The sequence below is a fragment of the Arvicola amphibius genome, chromosome 9 (genome assembly GCF_903992535.2).
Source record: "Arvicola amphibius chromosome 9, mArvAmp1.2, whole genome shotgun sequence".
NCBI classification, from domain to species: domain Eukaryota; kingdom Metazoa; phylum Chordata; class Mammalia; order Rodentia; family Cricetidae; genus Arvicola; species Arvicola amphibius.
Window position 1 is genome coordinate 28,630,427 of NC_052055.2, and position 26,370 is coordinate 28,656,796.

Sequence of the window (26,370 nt, forward strand, 5' to 3'; positions counted from 1 at the left end):
TTTGTCTACAATTCTAATAATCACTTACATTTCTATGAACAGATGTATTGCTTCATTAAACCTGATTGTTTATAGAAAATCATAAAAGTTTTACCAAACCAACTAAATCTCATAACTTGTGCCTCAAGAACATTTGTGTCTTACTATTTTCATATGTTGTGAATGAAATTAATATTGTCATTTTTTTTTCTTAAAACGGCTATCTTTGTGGATGGATAAAAGGAGACTTCTAATCTCTCCTGGCATTAAGAAGGAATCCCACCGACATGGCTCTTTAATTGCACTTGCCATATAGGATGCTTTGTCATCTAAGTCAGCAGGCAAGGGCTGCATTCATCAAAGCATCATACTGCCATTGTGTTACCTTCCCTAAGACATGGAGGTAACACTTTGATTAATGAGAAAATCATAAGTGTGTGCACAGAACCAATATGAAGAGGGGGAAAAATCCATTCTGTGGGTATCAAAAGCACTTTGAGTTTAGCTACACTAAGAGAGACCTAGAAATAGTCTAGAGGAAAAAGCAAGGCATTCTGCGTGCATATTGCAATGCAGCCTGCCTAATAAACTTCATTATGTTAAGCCCTTGGGATGTCAGGGTTTGTGTTGCTGCTCTATTCCGACTAATATACCATCGCCCTCAAGGCTGGATTGGGGATCAGATGAGAAGGGTACATAGTCCACCCAGAACACTGCTGGAAACCTCACCTGTGTTCCCTGAAAGCTAGCAGCTCCCTCACCCAACCTATCTATATACCGAGATTGGGCCACGGGCACAGAGAGAGACAGAGGCTTCCTTGTGTCCAGAGCTGCTGTGGCTCACTTCTCTGAAAGTCCCCACTGCCTGGACAATGTTATAGCCTGTTAGTGTGCACATTTGCAAATGAAATCCAATAGCCCAGACTCCAGAACGTTTGGAATGCTGTTGGGCTAACAAAAGCAGCTCTGATTTAAAGAGATGGAGAGTCTTTTGATGTAAATACCTGTCGGGATTTCCATAGCTGGGATAATGAGCATTTGAAGCAGTGCGGTCCTGTCCCAGGGGGTTGATTGAAACAGCACTCGGTGGAGATGGAGTGGCTGGGTGTTCCGGTACTGACTGTGACCAGGAACAGCGGTGAATAACTGCATTTTCCACAGGGGACATCAATTCCTTACTGAAAGGGACTCAGCTTATTTGTTTCCTACTGGACACTGACCTCAAGTGTCTTTTCTGTCTCCAGCAAGCTGTCATTGGGGATGAGGACCCTGCTGCCGACTGCTGTCTTTCCTTGCCTACCAACAGGGGATCAGAACAGATGAGACCTGCACCTTTCTTTCAGCAGTAGCAGATTCCAGCTTTTCAAGCAAAACCTTAGCAATCTAACATTAAAAGTCTGAACACAGACGTGCTTAAGGTCAGTGGTTCTCAACCTGTGGGTCACAACCCCTTTGGAGGTTGATTGACCCTTTCACAGGGGTCACATATCAGATATCCCACACATCAGATATTGACATTATAATTCATAACAGCACCAAAAGTATAGTTATGAAGTATCAATAAAATTAATTTTATGGTTTGGGCTCATCACAGCATGAGAAACTATTTTAGTATAGGATGCTGCATTAGGAAGGTTGAGAACCACTGGTTTAGGTTGAGCAGCAGAAAAGACATTCAACAGTTGCCTCAGGGTCCCTGGAAACTTTCATTGCCCCATTTGGTCTGAAATCCTCAGAGACATATATCTCTTGAGTCTCGGGTGTCTATGGTTCTGTGAACCTCTGTCTGTCCCATAACCCCAAGGGAAACCCTGAGCTACCTTCTCTCTTGGATTTACTTTGCTTTGAGAATTTTTCTCTGGATTGTCTCAAATGGAAAGGTAGGGTGCTTTTCTTTCAATGACCTGGAAAGTTGTCTCTTAATAACAGAATCGCCCCTGTTCCTCAGGAGCTACCTGCTGCCCTTGCTCGACCTAGACAAACAATAACCAGAAGGTGATGGTGCTAGGCTACCACAGTATATTTAAAGCCTTTGGAGATGAGGAAAAGAAGAGTAAGTGTAGGGCCTTCTCTGCCCCTTGCTCAGAGAAGAACTCTGGGACTGCTGATTTGTGAGATCTCTCATGAGGCCACCACTAGGCTCTCACCAGCCTTCCTCTTGACCCCTCCCTCTGCCTCCATCTCTTTTCTCATCCACCTCAGCTCTGACTTTCCTCTCATCACATTGTTTTCAGGGCCTACATGACTCTTGCTTCCAGGTTTGCTATGGATACTGGCTCTGTTCTCTGTGTAGAAAGTACTCTCAAAATAAAGCAGACCTGGTTATCCTTGAGAACAAAAGCAGCCCCCCATTCCCGATTCATCAAGAACACCACTTTGAGTCAAGTAATTTGGTGTCTTTGAAATAGCAGAGGAAATATTCCAGACTCCATTATCCAGCCTGTCCTGGGCTTTCCAGCTACCAAGTTTCTGCTTCATCTTTTCCGTGTGTTGAGGTCTAAAGTAGGAATTTAAGTAGATGAAAGGGGGCTCATATAAGAAAGGAAAGGAGAACAGGGCCCACATCACCTGGACTAAGTTTATTGCGAGTTGAGTGTTAAGTTGTTCAACACGACTTGCTGTGTGTTTTTATTCCTGTATATTTGGTTTCGGGGCTGACCACTCTCTGTTGAACAACCAATAAAGGGCTCATCCTTGGCAAAGCAAACTCTCCTCCCAGCATGTTATGATCCTTTGTCTGGAGATAGGACCTCGAGATAACAACCACTTCCACGTTGACGTGTACATTGATGTCACCACTGTTGCGGTCTTGTTTATCCGGCCATTTCTAGGAGAGACCTTCACAGCAGACCTCCTGGTATTCTGAATCTTATAATCTGTCTGCCCCGTCGTCTGTGATGTTCTCTGAGTCATAGATGCAGGAGTTGTGTTATAGATGTTGGGACTGGGCTCCCCACACCTGTGGTCCTCTGCATTGTGTCCCATTGTGGTTTTCTGTGATGGTCTCTATTTGCTGTAAAAAAAAAAAAAGAGCCTTTTGTGATGAGGGGTTAGGAGTTAGGAAAGACAGGTGAGAGACAGCGTGCTGCGTTTCTCTTTCTGGGGTCTGAGTTATCTCACTTGATATACTCTCTTTTAGTCTCAGTTATTTATCTACAAATTTGTGATTTCCTTTGTCTTTCCGGCAGAGTAGTATATATGTACCACATTTTCACTATCCATTTGTTGGTTGGAGGACATTTAGGTTGGTTCCATTTCCTAGATATTGTACATAGATCAGCAATGAACATTGTTGAGCAAGCAGCTGTGCGGTAAGATGTCCACTCCCTTGGGTACAGGCCAAGGAGCAGTATAGCTGGATCATGTGATAGTCTTATTTTTAGTTTGTCGCAGATTCTCCACACTGATTTTTAGAGTGGCTACATCAATTTAAATTCCCAGCAACAGCGAGTGGGGGTTCCTTTTTCCTATACTCTCACCAGCATATTGTTGGTTGTTTTGTTGATCTTAGTCATTCTGAATGCTACATACACACAAATAGCAAAAACAGATATACACACGCATATATGTATTCTTGTGCATATATATACATACATGTATGCATGTGTGTATAACAATAATAATCACATAAATTAGATGGGAACATGGGATAGGTTCAAGAGAGGGTAGCTGAGAAGGGCTAGAAGGAGGAAAGGGAAGAGGGAAAGTGATGTAATTCTATTTTAATAAAAACATATTAAACATATCTAGGGATTCTAAAAAGGAAAACTGATAGCATTCTAAATTCACAAACAGAGGAGATAGCTAAAACATGCTGTGTGTAAATACAGGGTAATGCCATTGACAACAAACCATTGGCTTTGCATTCTCTCTCTCTCTCTCTCTCTCTCTCTCTCTCTCTCTCTCTCCTCTCTCTCCTCTCTCTCTCTCTCTCTCTCTCTCTCTCTCTCTTTTCAGCACTGTATCTTCCAGTTAAGTTTATTGTCCATGGAAAGGAAACAAGACCTTAAAATACCATTGTTTTGTGTTATAAACAATTTTACTTGAAAACTATCAGACACTCTTTCAGAATGGGTAGGATTTTGTCTAGTCTGTATCAGCTTTTGTAGGCTTAACCTTGGAGACAATCAGCATAAGAGTTTTTCAAGGAAAGATTTGTTGTCTCCAGCAGTGGGTCATCGTATGACTCTTAGACTATTAAGATCTACCCAGGAACCAATCAGTCTAAGTTGCCCTCTAATGCATCACATGACCTAAGAGTTGTCATTGCATTGAGACACTGTCACACGTGCAAGGGAACCCAAGAAGTGTAGCAAGCAGCCCTGATACAGTGGAGTTCCAAAGTTGCTTTAACCATGATGTTTATCATATCAGCATAAAACAAGCTAGAACAAGACTTAGGGCAGAACATATCCATGCACCAAAAGGCACCCAAGAGTACATTGAGGCTAAAGCATCATGTCATAAAGTCCACTGCCCTCTGAAAATATAAGAAAATCCCTGCTTTGGGGAGCAAAAGGTGGCGAAAAGATCTGGAGAGTCTTCATCTAGAATGCAAGCGATTGGTTTGGTCTCTGCAAATCACCCTCCTCACAGCTGTGCCTCCGAACCTACACCACAGAGTGATGCATAGCAAATCATCTCAATAGCACATCTTGAGTGCGCTCAAGGCTCACCAGAGTCTTGTAAAGAACAGCAGGGGTATAATGTGTGGATGCTTGACCTTGAAGTGTTGCTTCGTAAGCAATATTTAAAAACATCCATAGTGGGGCTCTGTCATTTTCTTCATCTATCGCCAGGTGGAGGTTCTATGGTGATATGCAAGAAATTCATCAGTATGGCTATAGGAACTGGCCTTTTCAGGCTCCCTCTCCTCAGCTGCCCAAGGAACTAACTGGGGGCGTCTCCCTGGAAACCTGGGAACCCCTCTAGGGTCAAGTCTCTTGACAACCCTCAGGTGGCTCCTTAAATTAAGATATATGCTTCCCTGCTCCCATATCCACCCTTCCTGTATCCCAAGCATCCCATTCCTCCGAGATCCCCCCATTCTCCCCTTCACGCTTTTCTCTCCCCATCTTCACTTGGCTGCGTCTCGCCCAACCCTCAAGTTCCCAATTTTTGCCTGGTGATCGTGTCTACTTCCAATATCCAGGAGGATTACTATATCTTTTTTGGGGGGTTCACCTTCTTATTATCTTCTCAAGGATCCCAAATTATAGGCTCGATGTCCTTTAATTATGGCTAGAAACCGATTATGAGTGACTACATCCCATGTTCATCTTTTTGGGTCTAGGTTACCTCACTCAGAATAGTGTTTTCTATTTCCATCCATTTGCATGCAAAATTCAAGATGTCATTGAAGCACTGGACTGAGCTCCCAAGGTCCTGATGAGGAGCAGAAGGAGAGAGAACATGAGAAAGAAAGTCAGGAACGTGAGAGGTGCGTTCACTCATGGAGACGGTGGGACAGAACTAATGGGAGATCACCAACTCCAGTTGGAATGGGACTGATGGATCATGCGACCAAACCCGTCTCTCTGAATGTGGCCAACAGTGGGGGCTGACTGAGAAGCCAAGGACAATGGCGCTGGGCTCTGATTCTTCTGCATGGACGGGCTCTGTGGGAGCCTTCTCAGCTTGGTCGATCACCTTCCTGGACCTGAGGGGAGTTGGGAGGACCTTGGTGTTAGCATAGAGTAGGGAACCCTGATGGCTCCTTGGCCTTGAGAGGGAGGGAGGGGAGGTATAGGTGGAGGGGAGGGGAGGGAAGGGGGAGAAGGAGGGGAGGGAAGGGGGAGAAGGAGGGGAGGGAAGGGGGAGGAGGAGGGGAGGAGATGGAAATTTTTAAATATAAAAAAATAAACCATGAAAAAAAATAAAAAAATATAGCAATGAAAAAAAAATAAAAAAATAAAAACATCCATAATAATCTACATATGTTTGGGGGCAGGGGATTGGTCAATGATGACCTTAAGTAGACAATGAATAGGCAGAAGTAGGAAGAGAAGAGAGACATCATAGCTGGGAAAAGATGGCAAAGATATTGGCACGTATCCATTGTGATATCCAGGCAGGATTAATCAGACTTCAGAGAACATTAACCCAGAGCAGTAATCTGGAATTGAATCAGACCAGACATACAGAAGTGGAAGCCCGAGACAAAAGGGCCATAGAGTTTTTCTTCCCAAGCACTAGATATTAGGAAGCTTCCCTGTGCTGGTTATACTTTTGGCAGTTTGACACAAACTAGAATCATCTGGGGAAGAAGAACCTCAGTCGAGAAAATGCCTCCAACAGATTGGCCTGTAGGCAAATGCATGGAACGTTTTCTTGATTAAGGATTGATGAAAGAAGGCCCAGTCCACAGCAAGTGGCCCTGGGTTGTTTAAGAGAGCAAACCGAGCAAGTCCTAGAAAACCAATAAGCAGTACTTCTCCTCTGTTGCTTCTGCTTCAGGTCCTGCCCCTAGATTCCTCTCTAGTGTTCCTGCCCTGACTTCCCTTCAAGATCAGTTCAAGGCTGTAAGATGATAGACACCCTTTCCTCTACAAGTTGCTTTTGATCATAGCATTTTTCACAGAAAGGGAAAAGCAAACTAGGGCAGATAGTATCTTAATAAACAAATGAGAAGAGACCAATAAAAGAGGAGCAGGATGATTGTGATAAACAGTTTGTAATGAAAACTGATGGACTATTTTCCCCAATACATCTAAATACATCTAAAATTCACATAGAACTATTTTAGTTCAGAAGATTCAAGGTTGTATCTTCCCACCACCAGCTACCCATTACTGTCTCTAGCACCTATAATGAGGAGGTCTCCTAGGGCATAATGGCATCACCTGCATAGAAAAATATTAAGCTGTCATTTTGGCACATCTGAAACATAGTGTATAGATTTAAATTCACTGCATAAACAATAACAATACCAGGGTGTTGAGGGGAGAGAGAGAGATTAAGGGGGAAGAAGTAAACATTGGCTAGTGTGGTTAGGACAGGCTGGACTGGGATGACATTTAAGATGTGACTTAAGGAGTGATAAGAAACTAATAGCAGGGTAACAGTGGCATATGCCTTTAATTCCAGAACTCAGGAGGTAGATGCAAGCAGATCTCTGAGTTTGAGGCCAGCCTGGTCTGCCTAGTGAGTTCTAGGACAACCAGGGCTACATAGAGAAACCCTGTCTGGAAAAAACAAAACAGCAACAACAAAAAAGAAAGAGATTCCAGGCCAAAAAGAAAAAAAAAGAACATGCAATATGGTCCCGAGGATTAGAAGGCTCTTATCATGAATGATAGTAGATGAAAGCAAGACATTAGAATGATTTGGACTAAAGAGATAAATATGGAGTGATCACTTAGGTCCTTGTGACCCATAATAATGAGTTCAAATGATGCTCACTAGAGAAGAAAGCCACGGAAGGAGTTCAGGGGAACAAAGATAAGATACAAGATATATTTTTAAATATCCCTTTGGTGATGTATACTCACTGCTGTCTGGATCAAAGGTAAAGTAGAGGGTGTCGGAAGGAAACGGCCATGTGCTCTGCAAGAGAAAATGGTGACACTGACCAGAGCAGCAGGAAAGAGAGGGGAGAACACCGGCTGATTTGAAAGTGCATTGGAAGGGGCATCACCCAGGATTAGTAATTGTGATGGATTAAACATGGAGATGCAGGAGGAATGAAGCATGACGTCAGATTTCTAGTTTGAACAGTGACTGTCATTTGTAAAATAAATAAATAAATAATGAAAGAAAGAAAGAAAGAAAGAAAGAAAGAAAGAAAGAAAGAAAGAAAGAGAGAGAGAGAAAGAAAGAGAGGGAGAGAAAGAAAGAAATGAATGGCAGCTATAGAGGATCCAACATGACTATAACTATAATCTCTTACCTGCCTCTCATTAAGAAGTGGATTCTATGACATCACCCATCAGCTCTTATCACTGTGCTGACTTGAAGTACAACAGAAATGACTATGATATTTAAGGTCAGATCACAGCAGACAAGGACCCCCACCCTCAATTCTCTGTAATACACATTTCTAAGTCCCCAAGTCATCACTGCTGTGGTAGTTATGACGGCAAAGTGATGTACACAAAACTTGGTAGTTGAGAAACTGTATATGAGGCTTGTGAACTCTGAAATTCAGAAGCCTGTACCTAACACAGCAAAGAATTCTCACCATGAATCATGGAGATTGAGGGCTGGACTCACTCAAATTCTCTTCTTCATGTCATGGGGTAACTGGTCCTTTGAATACCTCTAATTAATTCTATTATTATCTAATCTCTTTATATATTTTCTCCACACTATATATAGCTCCAGAGTCCCTAGGTACATACAAGTTAATCCCATATGCAAGGTGTGCTTTGGGAAAGGGAACCAGGTCAAACTTGCAACACCTTTTCTAAACTATCCCTGGAAGTTGAGCAACATAATAGTAGTTATTAGAATCAAGACACTAAGGCCAGTCCTTATTCAAGGGAGGAGTTCCAGTCCACTTGTGCTGCCTTAGAAAATGGTTTAAAGATGAAGATTTAGTTCTCTGTAAAGAGGCATCATGACCATGGCAACTCTTACAAAGGAAAATATTTAGTCGGGCAGCTTACAGTTTCAGAGGTTTAGTCCATTATCACCATGGTGGGTCATGGCAGCATTCAGGCAGACACAATGCTGGAGAAGAAGCTGAGGGTTCTACATCTTGATCTGCAGGCAACAGAAAGTGAACTGTCCACCACACCAAGCATAGCTTGAGCATAGGAGACCTCAAAACCTACCCCACAGTGATGCACTTCCTCCTATAAGGCCATACCTACTCCAACAAAGCCACACCCTCTAATAGTGCCACTCCCTATGAGCATATTAGGGCCAGTTCCATTCAAACTACCACAGTAGTCTAAGAGTAAGGTTCTGGCAGAGTAGGTTTCTGGTGAGGGCTGTTTTCTGCTTATAAGGTGGTGCCTCTTGCTGCATCTTCACATGGCAGAAGAACAGCAGAGCATGAAGAAACCTACCTAGTTACCCCATTTTTTATAAGGTGCTTATTACATTCAGTAGGACTGTGTTCTCATGAAATAACCTTCTGCAGGTTCCAGCTCTTCATACTGATCCCTGAGGATTACATTTCAACATGACCTTTGGAGGAGCCATAAACATTCAATGCACAACAGGGAGGAAACTGGACTCTCTCTCCTATGGAATCAATGTTGTAAGAATACAGCCATGGCTAGGTAAGATGTTTGATGACCATACCCAATCAAGAGTCCATGAAGCCCAGCTCCTAGATATTCCCACCAAATTACCAGAGATGGGGACTTCTCTCCATCTACAACAGTCTATCCAATGGTTATCATCAAGTTCAATGTATTTCCCACCTCCAAAGGCCCATAGAAAAGATGTCACTCAGTTGACTCTTGTCCAATAGGATACGATAACTTGATGGGTGTGTTAAGTCACTGAATTTTTGGATAGTTTGTTTCACGACGCAGTTAACCATAGGGAGATTTGGGTGTCTTTAGAAAGACAGGATTTTGATGAGAGGAAAAACCCATTAAGCTGGAAAGAAATGGTGACAACCAGGTGACTAGAGAAGCCAGGCTGGAGCCAGCTGCATGGAGACGTTAAAAGTGGACTTTGCTAGACTTCTGGGATCAGACGGAGGCATTAGAAACACCGAGTCACAGGCTCTACAGACCTGACTGTATCCAGTTTCCCCGTCTACACAGTTATTCAGTACTGGCAGGTGCAGCTGAGTGAGATGGTTAGTTCTCTGAGCCTTGATGTCTACATAGACGATGGAGAAGGCTTCAAGCACATAAGAATCAGGACTGCCGGAGACAACAGCATCCCGTTCCTGCTCTCCCCCCTCTGAGGAAGTTCAAAACTGAAGCCTAATCCAAGCATGGAACCCTCATTACTGATATCAATGGAGTAGAACACAAGGAGTTTTTTTAATATTTGTACAAATGATCCCTTTAAAAGACAATATCCTAAGTAAAATGCAATTCTAAATAAAATTGGAAACATCCACGTCTCAGATGTCTTCATCTTGCACAAATAACTAAGAAGCCCGGGTTAAGCCTTCCTTTTCCTCAAAATATCTAGCAAAAAAAGAAAATCAAACAAAAAACCCCACCAAATCCTCTTTCTCTCACTTTTATTCCTGAGCCATGTTTACCAGGACTTTATTTTTTTTTTTTTCAGTTGCAATTTACAAATGTGAAAAGCCGCACCACCCAGCTTCCCACCAGAGACTTTGTTCAGGAACAAGAAGGAAGCAGGCCCCGCTGTGTCCCTCTTTCGTTCCTGTCTTCTTTTCTCTCACTCTGGCAACACAAAGAGAAGGAAAATCACACAACCACGGATAGAAAGCCCTTGAATGCAAAACAGACAACAGACACACTGAAACCGAGACTAGGGTCAGTGGCCCTTCCAAATTGGGTCTTCCAGCGAGGGTCCGCATTGAGGGAGATGCCTTATTGAAATTTGCCTTGTCTCTGGGGTACCAGAAATGAATATCAGTCCCCCTGTTCTGGCTCCCCATGACTCCACAAAAAATTTCTCTTGTAAAAAAAAAAAATGAGACAATAAGACATAGTCATTTTCTTAAGGGAAGTTAAACATTATAATGTATTATCGGTATTTGGGGCAAAGAAATATTTGGTGGGTGGGCAACGGAGGGTGGAAGTATATGCAAATTGCACATTCTGTTTTAATCCTCCAGGGCCTAAGGGATGCCCTTCTTTCAGGGGAGAATAGCAAAGGCTCTCTGATATCACTTGGAGGGTTTTACAGAGCTGCAAAGGGGCAGTTTGGAGTCCAGGTCTGACGATCACAGGGGTTTGTCTTGGCCCCACAGTCTTGGGGTTACCCGGAGTCTTTCGTTTGCAGTTGAGAAAGGAGGAGGTAAGGGGGCAGGGTGAGCCCTGCGTGACAGTCAAACTAGAAGTGGAGGGAGACGCCAGCTGGAGCTGGGCAAACCTGGTCTGAACTACAGAGAGGGCCACTTGCAAATGAGCTAGTCCCTAGCATGGTGCCTGTCACCCCACAGCACCCTACTGCTAGGGCCTCTTTGAAGTAAGACAGATATATCTCCCAGCAGCCGGGAACGAGGATCTAAAGGTACAAAGACTTAGTGACAAAGCACAAGGTTGGTAGTTGTCCCCACTGCTTTGGAAAAATGGAGGGTAAGAGGTGGAAGGAAAGAGACAACCCTGAGCTTTAAAGGCCCACCAGGAAGGCTGATCCTCCAACACCCAGGATTCACTGAGGCTTGCAAGCACAGAGATTAAAGACCTTGAAGCTGGCTTGCACAAGGCTTTTCTTCCCCAGCAGTGAAGTTCCAGCTTTGGTGTCCTTTCCCAAGCGGGGGCATTCCCTGCTGAGTCATCCACCCCACGTTTCCAAGACTACTGCAGAACTCACCCCTGCCATGAAGTCCTGTAGAATTCGAAGGTGATTTCTCAGACTCCCTTAGCCTTTCCCCCCTCCAGCTTGCCTTCTTCTCCAGGTGACCAACATTTTAGAATACACACTTGCTCTTAGGTGTGGGCTGTAGGTAGATCTCAGTGTGCCCTGCATCAGTAGCACATAGAAGGCATGTCCCTCAGGGTCTGCAGGCTGGAGCGTTGCCTGGTAACCCGGCTATCCTCCAGCTCTGCCTCTGTGGGCAAGCATGCCCCCTTCTAGATGCACTCATTGTCTATGTAGCGGGGAGGGGTGGCGTGATCCTGGAGTGTCTTTGGTCTTCTTACCCCAGGACGTCTCTCGGATTGGTCTCATGACCAGCAAATGAGTATGAGGTAATGGATTTCACCCAGCGTTGCTTTCATGCCTGAGGGCTTGGCATACAAGGCAAATTAAGAATGGAAGTTCTGAAAGAGCTCAGAGCAAGTGAAGATGAAACAGGAAGGGGTTCCTCAGAAACAAAGTACTCGCTCTGGACCCTGAGCCAGATCTGTGTCCGTTTGCTGTTGATGATATAATTAGGAAGCAGCTTAGTGACCTAAATCATTAGCATTTATTATCTTATGCCCCTAAAAGAGTAGAAGCTCCAGATAGGTTTCAGTTGGCAGAAACCAAATGTCCTAGCTGCTTCTCGAGGCTCTAAGGGAGCAACTTACAGCTTACAGGTCTACTACACTCCCACGTTCTCCAGAGATCTACAGCGCTCCTTGCTTTGTAGCAGCTTCACACGTCCTTAAAGCCCATAGCGTAGTTTCTTCCAGTATCTCTCTATGTCACTCTTGGGTCTCCCTCTTCTGCTTCTGAAGAATTTTTATCATTACGTTAGATCACCCATATAAGCTAGAACAATTTAAGGCCAACTGAATAACGATTTTAATTCTGCAAGCAATTTGCCCATTCTTTGTAAATTACCTAACTGCATATCCCAGAAATCAGGGCACAGGCATTTTGGAAAGATAATGAAACCAACCATCACAAAGATCCCAGGTCTGTCCCCCAGGCTGTGCTCTGAAGAGATTAAAAGACTACCAACCCTATACCTATAGCTTCATTGGCAGTCCCTGACCTCACAGAATAGAGACTCTTCATAGATATATTTATGCATGTATGTGTGTATGTGTGTGTGTGTATGTGAGCATGTATGCTTGCATTCCTGCATGTATTTGTGTATGCTGGTACATGTTTATATGAAGGTGCATGCTTGAACATGTTTATGCATGTGTATGAAGATTTAAGAACAACTTGAGCATCGTTCCTTGAGTGCTTCCCACTTTTTAAAGGTATCTTATTGGCCAGGACCTTCACTGAGTAGTTTAGGCTAGCTGGTCAATGAGTTCTAGGAACACCTCTTCTCTGCTTCCTAGTATTTCATATCTAGGATTGCAAGTACACACCACAGCCTTTGAAACACGTGGGTCTGGTAGAGTGTGGTGCAATCTGCCTTCAATACCAGCCCTTGGGAGGCAGAGATCTCTTGAGCTCCAGGCCATTTTTATCTATATAGTGAATTCCAGGTCAGCTGGGGCTACTTCGTGAGATCTCGTCTCAAAATTAAACAGCCTTGTTTCTGAGGTTAAGAATCAAGTCCTTGCTAGTGAGGAAAGTGCTTTTACTAGCTGACCCTAAAAATATTCCTTCCTTGTCTGTCATGGACTTCTGTGATGGGTAGTCCCTATGACTTTGTATATCTACTTTATTCGGTCATTATACATAGATATTTATTCAAATATTATCTTTGATGCTTCTGTAAACTTGTTTTTTAGTTAAGATTTACATTTAAATTGGTGGATATGGTGGTTTGAGTAAGAATGACCTCCATGGGCTCACAGGTTTGGATATTTGGTCTCCAGTTGTTGAAGCTTTGGGAAGAATCAGAAGGTGTGGCCTTATTAGAGGAGGCATGTCAATAGAGAACGGTCTTTGAGGTTTCAAAATTTCCTTCTATTCCCAGTTAGCTCTCTGTTTCTGTCTCTCTCTGTGTTTTTGTGTCTATATGTCTCTGTCTCTCTTTCTTTCTGTGTCTCTCTTTCTTTCTGCCTCCTACTTTCAGATCAAGATGTGAGCCCTCAGCTGCTGCTCCAGAAGCATGTCTGCCTGCCTGAAGTCACGTTTCCTGCCATGATGGTCATGAGTCATCTGTAACTGTGGTCCCCAAACTAAATGCTTTCTTTTTAGAAGTTGCTTGGGTCATGGTGCTTCATAGCAATAGAAAAGTAACTAAGACAGTGGATTTTAGGGAAAGCAGATTGCCTCCTTCTATGTGATTGGGCCTTGTCCCACCACTTGAGAGTGTGTATGGGAAAGATACCTACCTTTTCTCAGTCAAGAGGGAATTCTCCAATCAAGGATCCTCAGAACTCAAGAGTGAAAATAGAGCCTTCTGGCTTCACAGGAAGATAGCCTTTGGACTTGAACTTCAGTCCTCTCCTAGGTCTCTAGTCGGTGAAATGTGAACCCAGAAAGCCTCTGCAGACTTGCAGACTCCTAGGCCTGTACCTTAAAATAAAACTGTTTACATACTTGTACATATACATGCGACATGCACATCCTATTGCTTCTATTGTTTCTGTGTCAACGAGGATTTGAGGTTTGTATTCATTATAGTTACTTGTCAAATAACTGCATTTTTCCTGGATGTAACTTCTACGAGGCATAAAATAGAGTTTCATTTCACATCAAGAACACACCAACCGGGCAGTGGTGGCACACGCCTTTAATCCCAGCACTCGGGAGGCAGAGGCAGGCGGATCTCTGTGAGTTCGAGGCCAACCTGGTCTACAAGAGCTAGTTCCAGGACAGGCTCTAAAAAAAAAAAAAAAAAAAAAAAAAAAAAAAAAAAAAAAAAAAAAAAAAAAAAAAAGCTGCAGAGAAACCCTGTCTCGAAAAACAAAAAAAAAGAACACACCATTAGCTGAAGTTAAAAAAAAAACCTCCACAAACCCTATACCTAATGATGCTTCATTTAATGATACAGATTGAATTTGTGTCTGTTCTATGTGTTTGCACATCCAAAGATCCAGACAAGGTCAGGATGTATGATCCTCTTAGAGAAAAAGAAAGAAAGAAAGAAAGAAAGAAAGAAAGAAAGAAAGAAAGAAAGAAAGAAAGAAAGAAAGAAAGAAAGAAGAAAAATCAAATTTACTCCATCAGTATCAATGCTTGAAAATGGTGTTATTTGTTGAATATATAAATAGATGATACATATCCATACAAAAGGGAAGAGTTGGAAAGGACTGGGCAGCTCTGTCTCTTACAATCTTGTTTAATCTTCATTAATTACTAGTTTGTTTAATTTTGTTTTACAAATAAAGCTATTACCTGAGGGTAGGTATTAAGTCTAAATCTCTTTGGTCCATGCCCTTTAACGGATCCCCCTTCACTAGAGAATTCTTGGGAACAGAAGGCAACTGAAATTTCTCAAAACTATTTCTGGCTATGAGCAAAAACTGTCATAGTGGCAGGAAGTTTGATATAGATACATATGCAAGAACAATTAGAAGATAATTGATAGAGCTCTCGGGCCCTGTAGACTTGTGTCCGTAGGGATGGGTGACGTAGAAGGTTGAATGCTGTTCTGCTTTACTCCGATCCTTCCACTGTGCTTCTCCCAAGAGCAACACGACCGAGCAGACACCAAACTGTGAAAACTGCATTTGCTTTTCATCATCTACTAGGATATGGGAGTCAACGATCCAGTAACACAATTGTCGCGTGCCAAGTGTATTTGAAATAATTGCTGATAAAATCAGAAGGAAAACTTCAGCAAATCTGAAAACAGATTGTGGCAGAACTCCCTGGTACAATGGGCTGATATTAAATACTGTTTCAGTTCTGGAATCAGCCTTCATATTGAATCTAGATGAACACTGGTTCATGGGATTTGGATTAAAGCCAGGCAGAGTCAAGGCTCCCGTCATTCACAGTGTTCGGATTCAGATCTGGGGACTGATTCCTCAAGCATCTTACCTGTCTCCAATTCAAGTTCACAATCATCAAAGACTTGGATTCAGGGACAGAATTACTTGAAATTAGAGTCATCTTCCTGACATTTCCACTTATGTGCTCATGTTGTCAGTCATAAGCCTTCTGTCTCAAAAAATGGATATTGCTTTCTTCATATAAAGAGTAAAAATTTGATTCCTTTTTTTCTTTCCAAACTAGGCAAGCATGCTATCAGAGAGCCATATTCCCAGTGAGCATTTGATTCTGATTTAGTTCACAAAGACAGTCAGCAGTAAAGCTAGGGGCCACACCAGGGTAGTTTGTTCTAAGGGCTTGATTATCCCATTGAACCAACTGCCTTTTAATATGTTCTGAGTGGTGGTAGTTATGTCATATAATCCAAGGTCAAAATATACCTATTTCACTTTCTACACTGATTAGTATAATTATATTACTATCACTGTCCACTTTATGAATGCTACACAGAAAAGAGCTGAATGCAATTAGTATAAACAACGATTAAAACAGATGTGCATCTGCAAAGCTGGGTCAAATTGCATCTTTTAAGCAACACATCTTGTTTTGCATGCAAAAACATCTCCATTAATTGGTTCACTCAACAAACATTCATTAGTGCTTTGATGCCAGTGGGCACCCTAATAGACCTTGGAGCACTGAGATGAATGTGATCTGATGTCTTTCTTGACACCCACAGATCTTCTGAAATGGGAACATCAAGGAAACCACAGTTTGAGAAGACACCATCCTCTCCTCCCCACCCTGAACCAAGAGTCTTGTCACATCCATCTCTATCCCAATTTCTTTTCTGCTTTGGAGTTGTCTTGAGTATTCTCATGCTGCCCCAAGCCTCCCCTCTGTGAGTTTGTTCTCATTTCTATAAGAGCCCAGACTGTTCTTAAGCATTAGTACTATTTTTTTTTCAAGTAACTGGATATCAGCTGGTTCCTGTGCTTAAGAAACCTGGATAAAATTGCCCTGTTGGAAATCCAGTATCTGCCAAAAATGAGGGATGATGAAGTTATCTCTCTCAGAGTTTCTCCTTCCTCTGGACTTTCTTATGTCTACTCTGTACTATACCAGTGTGAAAGAGACTTTGTTCCTGTTTCTACATACAGGCTTATATGCACTGCTGTGGTTTGAATGTCCACCCCCACACTTAGCAGGACAGGTTTCATTGTCTTTTTGAAACACTTTCTTTTAGAATGCTTTCCTGGTATTTAGAAGACTCTAGGTTAATTTTTAGGGCAAAGACAAGCCATCTTATAGGGTCTCATGACAGCAACTTTCTCAGGGCATGTTGCCCAAGTGACCTAAGATCACCCCTACTAGGTCACTACCCCAAAGATTCTACCAATCCCAAAATAGCATCACCCTGACTATCAAACCTCCAATTAGAATGGGCCCTTGGGAAGACAAACCATAGTCAAACTACAGCTTAAGGATATAGACGAAGATGGCAATGTTCTACAGAGAGACAGCTTATCAGAGCAGGACTTGGATGCAGATGTAGTTGATGTAGAGGTTTCACTGGGTCAGTTGGCTGGGCTCTAGGAAAGCATCTTGTAAGTTGTGAAGACTGATGAGTTTAAGGGTGGAGAGTTCGTGAGACAGTGTCTGCCTCAGAATGAGAGATCAGTGACAGTTAGCACCAACTTCAACATCTTCAGCATCTTCAGTATCACCTACCTGGAGCTGTCAAATGAGGAGGTGCCTTGAAGAGATGTCATGGAACACTGCCCTCATGAATAGATTGATCTTGTCATCACCGGGACAGGTTGTTCCTAACAGAGCCATGCTCTGCTTAGCACATGCTTGCTTGCTCCTCTGCTATGCATGGTCCATCCAGAAGTTCCTCATTAGATGGTACCATGCTTTTGGCCTCCCAGACTCCATAGCTGTGCTAAATAAATTTCCAGTGCTCCATTTGGAGTGTTCTATTATAACAGAAGACAAAGGAAGGCTTGTATATGCACATATATGATGGTTTGTTTTATGGATCAACTAGACTGAGCTAAAAAGTACCCAGACAGCTGGGAAACATCTGTAGGTATATATTTAACAGTGTCTCTGCTAACAATTAGCACTTGAATCATCAATAGGCTAAGCATAAAGGATCTCTTCATCAACATGAGAGATCATTACCTGTCTCCTGAAGGCCAGAGAGAAAAAGAAGGAGAAAGAATAGTGAGTCCTTTTAGTCTCTTATGTTGGAGTACCTGCCTCTTGATAACATCAGATCCTAGAGATTTTAGTCCTAAGGTCTTTGGAACCTAGGACTTAAACCAGTGGTTAGGCCTGTGGTTTCAGAATGGATTGTCCCACCAAATTTCCTTGCTCCCCAGGTTACACCTGGGGTGAGATATCTTGGTTTCGTGTGTGATCCAGTTCTCCAACTGAATCATCCTATCTATAGCCCAGATACATGCTTGGTTCTGGTTCACTGTAGAATTCTGACTACACCCCTTCCCTACAGAGTCATACATGCATACATGTGTGCGCGTGCGTGTGCTTCAGTAGACTTTATTGAAGACTTGGTTGACAGAGTAGCAAGTGTTGCATCACACGCCACACTGCCTGTCTCACCCCTACTTGCTCCCACTCTCCTGGTCAGGCATACTCAAATTTTCCTCATTGTGTTAGGTGGAACTATCCGGCTCCATCCTCTCTTTGTCCTCACAAACGAGCAAGCACATCCTCACAGATGTAAGAAAAACCTGAAGCAGAACTTAAAGGTTCCCAATGACTTTCATTTTTTTTCATTTTTTCATAGACTGCTTAGCAATCTCACAGTAAAAAACCTGGGCTTCTACTTGCTAGCCCCATTCCTTTACTTGCTCAGCCAACTCACTGGCCACACAATGTAATGATCTGCTCTGTCCCGTTAAGAGACAAGCCACACCCACTCCCTCCTGATTCCAGCAGAGGCAAGATGATCTTCAGCTTCCAGTCTGAATCCCTTCTTTTTTCTGCTTTTCTGTCTCTCTCTCAGAGAGGTGCTGCTGCTGTGGATCTTCTCCCCCACAACTGTTTCTCTCTCTCTCTCTCTCTCTCTCTCTCTCTCTCTCTCTCTCTCTCTCTCTGCCCTCCTTCTGCTCTTCTCCCCTTCTCCCCTTTACCCTCCATAACCCACTAAATAAATATCCAACCTCACTCTGAATGATGTGCCTACCCATCTGTCTCTCGCCTGCCACGTGACTCCCTGCCCAGGACTGGCTGCTTTTGGAGACCTGTGGCGTGACTCATGGCATGCCCATCTGTCTGTCTCTCCTAGTGGGACTGGCTGTCCCATCGAGGTCTCTCACCCACCAGGCGGCTCCCTACCTGGGACTCACTGCCCCTCGTGGCCCCCTGAAGCCACTTGGGGAACTGCACCATCCCTGCCTGGTACTGACTGTTCTCGGGACCCACTGCCCGCTGCCTGCCGCTACTTTGGTGACCTGCGGCACAGTCTCATGGCCCCCTGCCCGCTGTAGCCACTGGGGGATCTGCAGCATTTTACTTTTACCAGAACACACACTTTCACCAGTGCTGTGGAGGGCTCGTACAACACAGAAGTAAGGGAAAGTCTTCTGTTTGAGCTTCTACAGCTCATTATCTGGTCATTATGAAGCATGACTCCCTTGTCATCACACTGAAGGAGGAGGCATTGGGGCCTCAGAATGTTTCTCTAAGCAGGTGCTGTCCTCATTTCAGTTACCTTTCCACCTATTCTGCCCTCTTTGCTTCCAGGCAAAGCAGCCCTTGGAGTCTGGATCACTTGGCAGGTGCCTGAAAGTCCACTAAGCGGCCTGAAGACAGCAGCCAGAGAAGATAACAACAGCCCAGAATTGGTATCTGATGTTTTTGCACAATAATGAGACAGTTGGGTGGAGGAGGACATCCATGGTGTATCTGGGCCTAGGTACCCTAGGGAGAAAACTGGGCTACTGAAAATATAACCAACACATCTGTGGGCATCACCCTGAATGGAAGACAAGGCATTTCAAGAGGAGAAGGGCACAGAACAGTTTGCTGTGTGAAGGCCAACAATCAAATGATAAATTAATCAATGTTAGATACAGGTAGCATCACTCATGAAGAGACCAGAGTCTGTGTCCCCTCCTAAGCTGGACTTCTGATGGTAGACCTCTTAGTTCTTCTCAGCAGGCCAAGGTGGTCTCAAAGACAGGAAAGGCATGTCCCAAGGGTTCCAGCATTGTTGGAGCCCACAAGACTACACAGTAAATGTGCAGCTCACAGATTCATAATGACAGTCCCACAAGGGTACAGCCTATGGGGCAATCCATTTTGAAGAGCTGTGGGAACACTTGTCTTTTGGGAAAGTCACTGTCATGTCTGTAAAATTCCTTGTGAGGCCGTGATTCTTCCCTTCAAAATGGGATTCATTCTGAAAATACCTTAGCTGTATGACTTCTGCAAGGGCAACAGAATGACCTTGCTCCATTTCTCCCCCACCTCCACATACCCTGAGGCCTTAGAATGATAAGATTCACTCTTTGTTCTAACAGTCAAATTTACATAGAGTCAATCCCACAAAATTACCTGCTAATAGACCACATAGAAATTTCTATAGAAGACAGGCACTGAGCATGCTCCACCTTTGCTAACCAACAAATCTGGGTGTCCCCAAAGCTGGTTATTGGGTGAGTTCAGGATTCAGTGATATTTAGTAACTTTAACTAATGGTTTGGAATGTCTGGTACTTCCATTTGAATGCTGGCTCTTTCCTTGATGGGGCCACCTGTTCTTCGGAGTACTGCTTTGTCAGGTTCTACTTGGCCTTTTTGTGTGCATGTGATTTTGATATGTGTATTATCATTGTCCTTGCCTATGTAATTTTCCAACTGTGTCTGTAAAAACCACAAACTTTGTGGAGATCAGCCCTTATTCTTTCTTTTCTCTGTGCCCTCTTCCCTTCATTTTTTTCCCCTTGCACAAAAAATAAAGGTGATACAGACATAACATGCTTGAGTTAATTTTTTTTTTTTTACCGTCAGATTCTCTCCTGCTATAGACATCCAATTCTAAGCCCTGAGTGGGTACTGAGGCTGGTACTCAAGGACCCTGATACAGCGCAAGGCAAAGAATATGGGTTCCTGGAGAAGAAAATAAATTGATAAAGTTCCTTCTAGGAAAATATAAAAATGTGCTAATTGTTCCGGGGGTAGTGTAGCAGGAGGCTGCTTGTTGGTTCCTAGCTGCTCAGCCCCAAAATAATCACACAGAAACTGTATTATTTAAATCACTGCTTGGCCCATTAGTTCTAGCTTCTTATTGGCTAACTCTCACATATTAATTTAACCCATCTCCATTAATCTGTGTATTGCCACATGACAGTGGCTTACCGGTAAAGTTTCGGCATGTCTGACTATGGTGGTGACTTCATGGCTTCTCTCTGACTCTGCCCTTCTTTCTCCTAGCATTCAGCCTAGCTTTCCCTGCCCACCTAAGTTCTGCCTTGCTATAGGTCCAAAGCAGTTTCTTTATTTATTAATAGTAATCACAGCACACAGAGGGGACTCCCACATCAGGGTGGGGTGGGGGTAATGGAGAGCAATACTAAGGATTACGAGTAATGCACAGACTGGGGGCAGCTGCACATCTCTGTAAACTAACTCACTTAGTTCTAACAACATCCCAAGAAGCAGGCCTGGGGCCCAAGGACAAAGGAAACTCTGCTTTCTCTTCCTTAACCTGACTCTCACCACCAGGGGCCATATTGTGTACAGACTCTCAAGTTACAGGTTCAAGACCCCTATTGCCACCAGTCCTCAGACCCAAAGTTCTCATGGTTCTTTCTACCCTCAAGAGGATACTCAAGAAGAAGCCCCAGAGGCCTTGGAAGTAAATTGCTTTGGAACTGCCTGGCAGCAAACTCTGGAGACCTTTGGAGATGGCCATAGTTTGGAAGAATGTAGATCTCAATGGAATGGCACCTTTGTCTATGGCGTATGGCTTGGGGAGAGCAATGTAGGACTATCCAAAGCATGAGGTCTACACTGCCCTGGTCTAACCTGGTCTAAAGTATGTACATCAAGATCATTATCTTTCAGATAAGGAAACAAAGGCCATAAAGGTTAAATAAATTTTCTAAAGCCTTAAAGTGAAAAAGAGACAGCCTTGTTCTGAAGACTCATAGCTGTTACACTAAATCAGCTTCCAGAAATTGGGGCTCTTGCTCCCTAATGACGAAGGGCTCAGTCTTTGAAAAGGGTTCTGTTATTAGACCGAATATGAGGGAAGATGAAACTGAAGCTGAGGTTCAGAGATGATAATTAAGCCAATTTGTAGCAGGGTCATTTCAGAGTCATCTTGGTGGTAAGGGAAGCTGGCCAGGCTTCTGCTTATGTACGTGTGTGTTTGGTATGGTAGGGGCTGTTTAGAAAACTAGTGCCTCCACATTCCTCCAAGCTGCATGACCAGACATAAAGAAACAGCTGCCCAGAGAATTTCTGACCTTGTTGTCCCCTGAAAGGCATGAACTCCCCAGGGGTCATAGCACAGGACTAAGCATTAAGGAAGGGCAGAGGCAGAACAGCCGAACAAGACACAAAATTATCGTGTACAAAGAAGGCTGAGAGACACGAGGACAGAATGTTATCTTTCAAAACTATAATAATAATCATTTATATTTACTGAGCCATTTATTATTCAATCTTCAGTAAGCCATCAAAAAGGTTCCGTTATTAGCCCTAATTTGAGGGAAAATGAAAACTGAAGCTGAGGTTCAGAGATGATAATTTAACCTGTTTGTAGTGGGGTCATTTCAGAGTCATCTAGATGGCAAGAGAAACCGGACATGCTCAGCTCTATAGGGAGTTGGAGAGCTGTCTCCCGCTAGCCTCACAATGTTTGTGGACCTACATGAGTTGAGTTGGGTTGGGTTACGAGGTAAGGGCTGACAGGCCATCTTCAATCAACAAGACAGACTCAATCAGGACAGGCACTTAGGATCAAACGAAATGCCAACTATCCTCGCAATGTCAGATTTACATTAAAAAAACCCAACATTTCCTCCGTAGACTGAAACATTTTTAATGGTTGCGTCAAGATAACAATTATATTAAGTACATTAACACGGGGCCTTCCCCACAGCCATGAAGCTACTCTGCCTGTCCCAGCATGTGCTGAGCTCAGAGCTGAGAATAGTGGCCTGAGTTAAGTGATGCCCGTTGGAGCCATAGGGCTCGACAGTAACTTGGTGAAACATCTTGCATGGTGCTTGACACATGGGAGGCGTTTGACTAAGGTGAGCCAAATGAATGCTTAAGTAGGAGAAGGAGGATATCAATGAATGAGTTAAATACTCCTCCATATAATTAAGCAAGGAAGGCCGGACTGATGTCCTCTGTGTGTCTGCCTACTCATTTCTTTCCCTACAGAACACTCAAACCCATTCGAAACTTGCAGGCATCTCTAATTATCAGTTCGGGCAATTTCTGTACCAAGGTGCGCTGCTCTGATGGGGATCCTGTGAGGAAACAGGGGAGGGCTTGGAGAGCTCCTTGTCCACTTTGTGTGGGGATGAGCCACGAGGACAGGCGGCAATTGTTTTTCTTCCTTAACCAGTGTTCCTGGGAGAGAAGGCAGGTGCTGAACTACGCTGTTTACACCTTTCTTTTCATTGGCATCCAGGGGAGCTTGCAGCTGGCTCAGTTTGTTACCAAATAATGAGATGGATTAAATGATCTATTGGAACATAATGGTTACCTCCTTAAAGGCTAAAGCCCTTAGTTTTTTCTTGCATCCTACGGAGCAGGAAGTCTGTAGGTGGAGTAGGTTCTTAACAAATATGAGAGTAGAATTTTGTTCATTGCACGGGTAAGTCAGAGAACCCCGGGGAGCCCAGAGAATGACAGCTCGCAGCTTTGCTGTTCAGGGGAAGGAGAAAATGTCTTGCTGACAGCAGACAGCATTGACCTGGCTTTGGAGGAGACCTGGTTGTGATTTCATCAAACCCCCTCATGGGCGCCCTGCAGTATATGGTACCCTTACTTTACGATGAAGATTTTGGAATGTGAGAAATAGTTTTCTCCAAAGTCTTGCAGTTGCCATGAATCAAGTCTGAATCTGAACTCATGTCTGTCTCATAAACTCCTTTGCTTCATGAAAGCAAAAGCCTCACCTGTTCTGAATGGATATTTTCATACTAGCCTATTGAGAGTAGGACTAGTCTAAAATTCCTTCCTCTCCGGTGGGCAAGCCAGGACTGGACTACATTCTCTTCACATTGCATAAGTGGCTGAAGGTCACCAGCCACTGACCCATGCCCTGTGCAGAAGCAAGGGGGAGAATGAAATTGCCTCTCTGTTTGTCCCACTGTTTTGGTGAGTGGGAGCTGATAGTTGTCTACCCCGAGTCCTGTGAATACTCTCAGCACACAAGGGGAGAACCAAGGTGGCAATGGATGTCACCTTCCTGCTTCTACAGCAGCCACAAATATTGATGTGCTGTGCTATTTTTGGTGGGAGGGAGACAGAGATGGAAGAATAAAGACAAAGAGAATGAGCAAAGGAAAGACAAAATGGAAGGAAAAGAGGGAGGGTGAGAGGGAGGGAAGGAGGGAGGGAGGGCAAAAGGAGAGAGAAGGTGAATTATTCCTATCAGGAATCTGTTCATCTTAAAAGAAAGACTTAATACAAAACATGAAACTACTGCAGGGAAATATCTGAGCAGGGTTAACAAAAGAAGACATGTGTGCAGATCTGCAGTCAGGTTAGAAAAAAATAAAGCTAAAATTGTAATATAAGTACCTTGCCTATTGGAAGAGTTTCCTTCCTTCCTTCCTTCCTTCCTCCCTCCCTCCCTTCCTTCCTTTCTTATCATCTCCCTCCTTCTTCCCTCTCTCCCTCCCTCCCTCCCTCCTTTCTTCCCTCCCTCCCTCCCTCCATTTTTTCCTTCCCTTCTTTCACTTATAAGAGTTTCTTTATAGCCATATGTCACAGAAGGGGAAAAAGAGGGAAGATGTATTATGGGGAAAATACATCATATCAGAAAATAATGTCTTTAATGTCCTGTCAACAGGTATTTAAAAATAATTTGTCCCTTTGCTTAATCAAATTATTATTGCATAGAACTTATTCCATGGGGATACTTTGTTTTATTTGCACTATATCTAAGTAGTATTTCAAGTGATTTTATAAAAATATTTTGAATATCGATGATGCTTTTATTTATCAAGTTAAGCATGGACTACCTTGCTGTACCTTTAAAAATCTCAGCCTCATAGGTTTTCAATCAATTGTTCTCTCTTGTATTAACATGATGTTCCACTTCAGGATCAAAATATGTGGTGTGGGAGAATGGTCTGTATTCTGTCAATTATATTTTAAGTAAATGCTGATTGGCCAGTAGCCAGGCAGGAAGTATAGGAGGAACAACCAGACAGGAAGTAGAGGCGGGTCAAGGAGAAAAGGAGAATTCTGGGAAGAAGAAAGCCAATTCCTCAGCAGTCCTGACCCAACCACAGAAGAAGCAAGATGTAACTGCCCTGCTGAATAAGGTACTGAGCCACATGGCTAACACAGATAAGAAAAATGGCTAATAATGGGTTATATAAGTTAGAAGAGAGGGAGCGGGTCTTGCGTGCTGAGGAGGAGCCGCAGCCATAGCCGCTCTGCTGCCGCCACCACCACGGCTACCGAGGCCTTGTGGAGCCGTTATCGCCCCGCGCCGCCCGCCCCGGAGCAGAGCCCCGGGCCTTCCCGCCCTTGTTCAGATTTTTAAATAATACAATGTCTAATGGTTATGAAGACCACATGGCCGAAGACTGCAGGGATGATATTGGGAGAACGAATTTAATTGTCAACTACCTCCCTCAGAACATGACCCAGGAGGAATTACGGAGTCTATTCAGCAGCATTGGCGAGGTTGAATCTGCAAAACTTATTTGGGATAAAGTAGCAGGACACAGCTTGGGTTACGGCTTTGTGAACTATGTGACTGCAAAAGATGCAGAGAGAGCGATCAGCACGCTGAATGGCTTGAGACTGCAATCCAAAACTATTAAGGTGTCCTATGCCCGCCCAAGCTCAGAGGTCATCAAAGATGCCAACTTGTACATCAGCGGGCTCCCGAGGACCATGACTCAGAAGGATGTGGAGGACATGTTCTCTCGTTTTGGGCGAATCATCAACTCCAGGGTCCTTGTGGATCAGACCACAGGTTTATCCAGAGGGGTTGCGTTTATCCGGTTTGACAAACGGTCGGAAGCAGAAGAGGCAATTACCAGTTTCAATGGTCATAAACCCCCAGGTTCCTCCGAGCCCATCACAGTGAAGTTTGCAGCCAATCCCAACCAGAACAAAAACATGGCTCTCCTCTCGCAGCTGTACCACTCGCCTGCTAGGCGGTTTGGAGGCCCTGTGCACCACCAGGCGCAAAGATTCAGGTTCTCCCCTATGGGTGTAGATCACATGAGTGGGATTTCTGGTGTCAATGTCCCCGGCAATGCTTCCTCGGGCTGGTGCATCTTCATCTACAACCTTGGGCAAGACGCTGATGAGGGGATCCTCTGGCAGATGTTTGGCCCCTTTGGTGCAGTCACCAATGTGAAAGTGATTCGTGATTTCAACACCAACAAGTGCAAAGGGTTTGGTTTTGTGACCATGACAAACTATGAAGAAGCTGCAATGGCCATAGCAAGTCTGAACGGCTACCGCTTGGGGGACAAAATTTTACAGGTTTCTTTCAAAACCAACAAGTCCCACAAATAACTCGCTCATGCTTCTCTTTTTTCTTTTCTTTTTTTCTTTTTTTTGTACGGAATAGATAATTAAGAAACTTTTTTGTTAGTGTACAACTCATTTTGCGCCAATTTTCACACGTGTTTGTCTTAGTCTAAATGAGAAGTGCAAAAGGTTTTTATACTCTGGGATGCAACCAACATGTTCAAATGCTTGAAATCCCACAAATGTTAGACCAATTTTAAGTTCCTTAAGTTATTTCCTTTAAAGTATATATTAA

At 43.6% G+C, this 26,370-nt stretch overlaps 1 protein-coding gene and 1 long non-coding RNA gene across 7 annotated transcripts in view; both read left to right on the forward strand.

Moving 5' to 3' along the window:
- The window catches only part of LOC119822154, a 29,680-nt gene extending 20,341 nt beyond the window's left edge, over nucleotides 1–9,339 (forward strand). For 5 of the 6 annotated variants that reach the window (XR_005286729.1, XR_005286732.1, XR_005286734.1 and 2 more), the window contains one exon: nucleotides 1,224–1,356. This is a non-coding gene — a long non-coding RNA (uncharacterized LOC119822154). Of the gene's footprint in view, nucleotides 1–1,223; nucleotides 1,357–9,064 lie in introns of those variants that run through there. The other variant, XR_005286730.1, reaches the window with a different exon arrangement.
- A 15,749-nt stretch (nucleotides 9,340–25,088) lies between these two features.
- On the forward strand, nucleotides 25,089–26,162 carry LOC119823098 (ELAV-like protein 1). Its single transcript, XM_038342889.1, has one exon. It carries the CDS (start codon nucleotides 25,140–25,142, stop codon nucleotides 26,118–26,120), a length of 981 nt encoding a protein of 326 aa, XP_038198817.1. The 5' UTR covers nucleotides 25,089–25,139; the 3' UTR covers nucleotides 26,121–26,162.
- The last annotated feature ends 208 nt before the right edge of the window (nucleotides 26,163–26,370 follow it).

Coding starts and splice junctions, on each gene's coding strand:
- LOC119823098 (XM_038342889.1), top strand. CDS start 25,140: ATGTCTAATGGTTATGAAGACCACATGGCCGAAGACTGCAGGGATGAT.